Below are 6,058 nucleotides of genomic sequence, written 5' to 3'. Positions count from 1 at the left end.
ATAATATACACAAATAAAAAACAGAAAACAAAATGAATAATATATATTTATTAATAATTTATATTAATTAAAATATAATATAAATAAATAAATAAAACAGAAAATAAAATAAATAATATATATTAATTAAAATTTTCTTTAATTAATAATAAAATAAAAAATAATAATCACAAAAAAACCAAAAAACACAAAAAATTATAAAACACAAATGATTAAAGTTTACTTAGCCACCCCCATAATATATTGAACTTGTTTTTTCTGTAGATGACAAAATGTAGGCTTCATGTCTCTTAAATTAAAATCCTGAGACTTCTGATTGACAGGCATAAAGCAACTATTTAGTGTTATGGACCACCTATTCTCATTCAACTTGATCCATCAAAATCTAGAAATTTCTAGTCATAATATGATAATGATTGGATAGAAATATGTAATCATAGTTTGGAGCCATTACATTTGTGCTTTAGATATATGATGTTAGTTGGGTGGTCCATCCATCCTCACATTATTGTTTCACATAATGAGTTTTTTTATTAACCTGGATATTCAACTTGCTATGCGAGCTGGCTATTCTCAGGATGACCATCTGATTTGCGGATAGTCTGAAGTCACTACATTTGAAATTAAATGTTCAAAAAAATAAATAATATTTTATCAAATAAATTAAATATTTTAATACTTTAATTAGTGTTGGTGATTTTTAAAGTGGAGAAGCATTTGGAGTAATTTTCTTTTTGGAGATTCTCTAATTATACTAAAGAAAAAGAATTCCAAAATATTCGATGATAAATGGTTCAAGTTTAGTTGATATAAAAACATTAACGATAATCACAGTTACATTTTATGAATTTAATGATTCAAACACACGAGAATAGGAATAAACGTGATCGTCTTTCAAACATCGTGGAGGATAACTTGAACACCTTTCTTAGGAGTAAGGATGAACACATCGGCCGGGTAGTGAACGTAATTACTGGAAATGGTGAATCTGTAACGCTGCAAGATCATCGAGAGTGCGATCTTGGCTTCGTTGGTGGTGAAGTTTAAACCAACACACGTTCGTGGTCCCATCCCAAAAGGAAGAAATGCAGCGGGATTGTTTTTGGTAGCTCGAGCGACGCCATTCGCAAATCTTTCTGGCCGGAAACGGAGAACATCGTTGCCCCATATTTCTGGGTTGTGGTGAAGTGCTAGAATGGAGATGAATATGTTTATATTAGCAGGAATGGTAAGGTTTCCGAGTTTGATTTCCCTCTCCACTTTCCGGGTCATCGTAAGCACCGGAGGATAGAGCCGGAGTGACTCGTTAATCACCATGTTCATCTGCATTCAAGAAAGTAGCTAAAAGATTCAAACCGTTCTACGAAATTGGAAACATACCCTCCTTTTGGATTAAGTTAAACGTGTGTTTGGTATACGGGATAAGACAGTACAAAAAGTTGTTATCTCACGTTTGGTACAATGATTAGACTAGGACTAGACATGATTGATTTGGACAAAAATGCTTTTTTGTCCCACTAAATTATGTGGAATAACAATTATGACAAATTTATGTAAATTACTAAAATACCCGTATCAAATTAAAACCCTAAAACCTTCTACAATTCTTTCTCCTGCCTACCTCACCTACGTCCATTCAGTCCGGTACGCGTACCAAACGCACCCTTAAAAGAAAACAATTTAACGAGGGCCATCTCAATTGGCAAATAAAGGCCATTGATCAGGGATTTTCCTGACTATTATCTTTAGGGTCCATGGGATTAATCAAGGTACGCCCAAGCTAGTCCGGACACTTATGGTTACAAGAAAAGGAAGCAATTTCTTACGGTTTTTAGTCTCGCTATGCCATCTGAAGTCGGTGTTTTACGACCAAAGAATTCAAACACTTCTTCTCTCGCTTTGTCTTGCCAATCTTGATCGATAGCTAGAAGGAAAACGGTCCATGAAAGCAGGTTCGTTGTCGTGAGATGCCCAGCGCCATATATGGCTTTGATCTCATCGATCATTTGTTCTATCGAGATCCTCTTGCTTCCGTTAGAATCATCAGCAATTTTCACGAGTTGGCCGAGGTAACTGCTTCCAAACTCATCGACCCCTTCACTCATACTCGCCTTCCGTTTCATTACAATCTCTAGAATCGATTTCTTTATCGTCTGTTCGAGTCTCTCAGCTTCAATTTCATCATCCGTCTTCAATATCGAACTGAAAAAACAGATAGTAGTCGGTTTCGAACTTATTTTACTACAAATGCAGCAAAGAAAAGCCCGACGGTCTATTTCTGGAACCAATTGACATTATCTTACCTGATCCCCGGAAACCGCAAGTTATAGATGTTTCTAACGGTTATAGCTGTTAGTTTCGACACCATTTCGAATATATGCTTTCCTTCAACATAACTACTGCCGAAAGCAGTCCTCGATATCACCTCCGTTGTTAGTACTCCGAATTCTGTGTGCACATCGATTTCTTGGCCTTCGTAGTCCTTCCACCTTCCTAGCATCGCCTCGACACTTGAACTCATCTCCGGAACCATATTCTATGAAACATATTGTTTAGTCCTGTGAGAATATGTGAAACGCCGTTCTCCAAAAGAGCTCTTTAGGAGAGAGGGGGTTCCGATATATATTGAACAAAAGTGTCCGAGTCCAGCCATTATGGGACTCCAACACGGCCCCTACAACAGAGACTAGACGGACAAAGATGCTCGAAAGTGGCAAGTTGCAGACAAAGATATCCCAGATGGTAGATCTTGACTCTGATACCATGCAAGAATATGTGGAACCCCATTAAATTACTCTGTAAAATGGCTGTGTAAGAGAAAAAAGGGATTCCAACATATACTAAAGAGAATGTGTCCAAGAATCGCTGATTTGGGACTCTAACAGGCTTTATGATGAGCAATTTTTTGAAATACATGATATCGACTAACTTATGAAAGTGACAATGCTCACCTTTAAGCTCTCGGCATGGAAAGTGCGATTCGCTAGTTTTCGAACCTTTTCCCATTTTTCGCCTTCATTCGTTATAAGTGCTTCTCCTAACAGCTTCTTTGCATACCCTTCCATATCCATTTTCGGATAAGCCCCTTCTCGGTTGCTTAGTATTTCCTTTACGAGCTCCGGGTCCGTAATGAAAAGTTGTGGTTGAGAACCATGCCAGTTTACGAAATTAATCCCTGCGGAAAACGGGAAAAAACGCATATAAGCATATGAATCAACACCGTTCATAAACCAAACCAAAAAAATCCAGTACTTCCGACCTTAAGGTATGATTTGGGGGTGAGATATTGACATATATATAGACCTGGCCTTCATCCCAAAGAAAGAGTAAAAGAACTTGAAAAGTGTGAGAAGAAAAGCGGAAAAAGAACAATCAAAAAAGAAGTTGAAAACAAGAAAAGCAAGTACGAGTCAGAGGTAAACCGTCAAAAAGACCAACAGACAATCAACACCGTTCGTGGGTACTCGTAAATCTTACCGTAGATTTTGATCCAAGAGTGGACGTGTGGCTGAATTCTTGAAAATATGTCGTGAGACACCTCCATCGGCTGGTTCATGGATCGGTTTCTCATGGCGGTGATCACTCGGGTGTTTCCGTGAGGAAATGCATATGGGAGACCTCCGATTCCTTGCGATTTCATCATCTTCTGGATACGGACCGGAGTCCACCATACTTTAACAACAAACCGAAGGAGAAACCGAAGAAGAAACAGAGTCGAAACGAAGACTACGAGAGCCAAAACTAGAGCCATAGCTTTGAAAAATTATATGGTTTTGCTGTAAGAACGTCTAATGGTATCATATATAATGAGTTATAAGTGTACGGAATGAAGTCCAAGAATTATAAAAGTTGTGGTGACAGTGACACCGTCTGTTTTAACATGTTGGAACAACAAAATACATTGCAAGTGGATTACAATATGTAACAAATATTCCCCTTGTGACACAGAGGTTCAAATGTGATGAATTCAGATTACCCGTAAAACTGATGATCGTCCTGTAATTAATCGACTCGCATACCGGATTGGATATACAGGTTAATTAAAAAACATGTAACAAATAATAAGCAGAGATGAATTGCTTTTTTCGAACTAGATAAATACCGCTACGGGTTTTAGTCCTTTTTTTACGAGATCAAAACCGAATTATTTTTCCATTCAAATTTATATTAATTAAGTTGTATGTATAAATTAATTTTTTTTATTTGGATTAAGTTGTCTATTGTCGAGAGCATATTAGTGGACAATACAAATGCATAAAACATTATTTAGACCATCTTCAACCCTAACACGTATAAAAAAAACACTAAATTGGTTAGGCTGGTGCAACCAAAAATTGCTTCATCTCCGACCATTCGGATAGAAACACAACATATATGTCGTTTCTCTCGCATCTCCGGCATTTTGGGCAATTTTGCCATTAGAGCTTCCGAACGAGCAACATGACCCCAAAACAACCTTAATGTAATAAAAGCATCTTCAATAGTTATATTAAAATATATTTCTTTTTTCAGATTTATAAGCTTAAGATATAAATCTCTAAATCTAGAGATATCTCTAAATTAACACTTATGAGAGACAGGGGCGGACCGCCTAGTGGGCCTATAGGGGCCCTGGCCCCTGCGCTTTTTTTACCAAAATCCCTTCCAGGCTTCCATAGTTTACAGTCTAATAGATTAGGAAACCCAAATTTCTCAACCGGCCCCCCCACTTCCAGGCGACCAGGCGACGGCGTAGGACTCGAGAGCGACGAGAGGGAGAGAGACGAGAGCGAGAGCGACGAGAGCGAGAGCGAGAGCGACGAGAGCGAGAGGGTCAGAGGGAGGCGGAGGCGCGGTCGCGGAGGAGAGCTACTGCGCAGGCACGCAACGTAGGCGGAGGCGGCAGGGCAGGGCAGCGCCAGCGGAGGCGGAGGCGGGCCAGGCGGAGGCGGGAGGCGGCAGCAATCAGCACTGCAGGCGGTCGACCGTCGACGGCAAGCTCTCAGCCGGTAAGTCCTTCTCTCATTCTCATTCTCTGTAAGTAAGATTGTAAGTTACTGCTTGCACCTTCGATTTGCTTGCTTAATTGCTTTACTCATTTACTGATTTACAGATTTACTGATTTAGACATTTAGTCATTTAGGTCTAAATTTATGTGGACAGTCCATTCTTACTTTCTTAGGTGATTTAGGTGAATTTAGGTGGACTGTGTGGTGTGGACTTGTGCTGTGGACTGTGGTTAGGCTTTAGATGTTAATAGTTCATTCTTTATTTATGTGGATTGTGGAAATTTATGTGGAAATTTATGTGGAAAGTGGTGATTTAGGTGAATTTAGGTGATTTAGGTGAATATAATCTAAGTATCTAACACTAAAACTTCTATGTAATGTAGATAAAGATGAAAACTCAACCTACCATTCATGGGTTTTTTAAAAGAAAGCATGGTAGTTCTTCTTCTCATTGTTCTCAAGATCCCGAAGAAACAACAAATGTAGATAATACCCCTGCATCTAGTATTCCGCCTATTGAAAACCCTTGCAAAAAAGCTCAAATTGAAAGAATTGATATTGATCTCGGTACACTAGAACGAGACCCTGCTTTGCGTCATCAAATTTCTGATTATCCTATCAATCAACAAGATACAATTCGACGAGCTTACATGAATCTTGGTCCTCTTCAACCTACACTTTCTATGTTTCCAAAATCTGGACTAGAAAGTCATAGACGTAGCTTTCAAACTTCTTGGTATAAGTTACATCCCTGGATTGAATATTCAAAGACCTTGGATGCAGCATTTTGTTTTCCTTGTTTTTTATTTAACAAGCCATCCGGGCTCGGACACTACGGTCAACGAGCATTTACCATAGATGGGTTTCGAAATTGGAAAAAGGTGGGTGGGAAAAAATGTGGCTTTTTGATGCATATAGGAACAGATTGTGCATCTTTCCACAATGTTGCACAAAAGGGATGGGATCATTTATCTAATGAGGCGCAAGATATACGAAATGTATATGAGAAGTTCACAACTGAAGAGCGTGAGAAAAATAGATTGAGATTGACGGCTTCTATTTATTGCGTC

General features: G+C 38.6%; 2 protein-coding genes across 2 annotated transcripts; one reads left to right on the top strand and one right to left on the bottom strand.

Annotated features, from left to right (window-relative positions):
* Positions 1-800: 800 nt before the first annotated feature.
* LOC112523272 (cytochrome P450 CYP749A22-like) lies at positions 801-3,921 on the bottom strand. The gene is made up of 5 exons (XM_025132801.1): positions 3,478-3,921; positions 2,952-3,175; positions 2,304-2,536; positions 1,827-2,202; positions 801-1,323 (listed from the first exon to the last, which is right to left on the bottom strand). Exons 1-5 carry the CDS (start codon positions 3,749-3,751, stop codon positions 895-897), a joined length of 1,536 nt encoding a protein of 511 aa, XP_024988569.1. The 5' UTR covers positions 3,752-3,921; the 3' UTR covers positions 801-894.
* A 648-nt stretch (positions 3,922-4,569) lies between these two features.
* On the top strand, positions 4,570-5,114 carry LOC112522813 (transcriptional repressor scratch 2-like). The gene is made up of 3 exons (XM_025132126.1): positions 4,570-4,812; positions 4,873-4,988; positions 5,093-5,114. Exons 1-3 carry the CDS (start codon positions 4,570-4,572, stop codon positions 5,112-5,114), a joined length of 381 nt encoding a protein of 126 aa, XP_024987894.1.
* Positions 5,115-6,058: the final 944 nt, after the last annotated feature.

The sequence above is a fragment of the Cynara cardunculus genome, assembly GCF_001531365.2.
Source record: "Cynara cardunculus var. scolymus isolate 2C chromosome LG 12, CcrdV1, whole genome shotgun sequence".
Taxonomy (NCBI): domain Eukaryota; kingdom Viridiplantae; phylum Streptophyta; class Magnoliopsida; order Asterales; family Asteraceae; genus Cynara; species Cynara cardunculus.
This window is presented reverse-complemented; position numbering and strand designations above follow the sequence as displayed.

Bases quoted from the DNA above. Each gene is read 5' to 3' on its own strand.
- LOC112522813 (XM_025132126.1), top strand. From the start codon at position 4,570: ATGAGAGACAGGGGCGGACCGCCTAGTGGGCCTATAGGGGCCCTGGCC. The intron at 4,813-4,872 runs GTCAGAGGGAGG...CACGCAACGTAG, and splicing joins AGAGCGACGAGAGCGAGAGG to GCGGAGGCGGCAGGGCAGGG. The intron at 4,989-5,092 runs GTAAGTCCTTCT...ACTGATTTACAG, and splicing joins CGACGGCAAGCTCTCAGCCG to ATTTACTGATTTAGACATTT.
- LOC112523272 (XM_025132801.1), bottom strand. From the start codon at position 3,751: ATGGCTCTAGTTTTGGCTCTCGTAGTCTTCGTTTCGACTCTGTTTCTT. The intron at 3,176-3,477 runs GTAAGATTTACG...CGTTTTCCGCAG, and splicing joins CTCTTGGATCAAAATCTACG to GGATTAATTTCGTAAACTGG. The intron at 2,537-2,951 runs GTGAGCATTGTC...TATGTTTCATAG, and splicing joins TCCATGCCGAGAGCTTAAAG to AATATGGTTCCGGAGATGAG.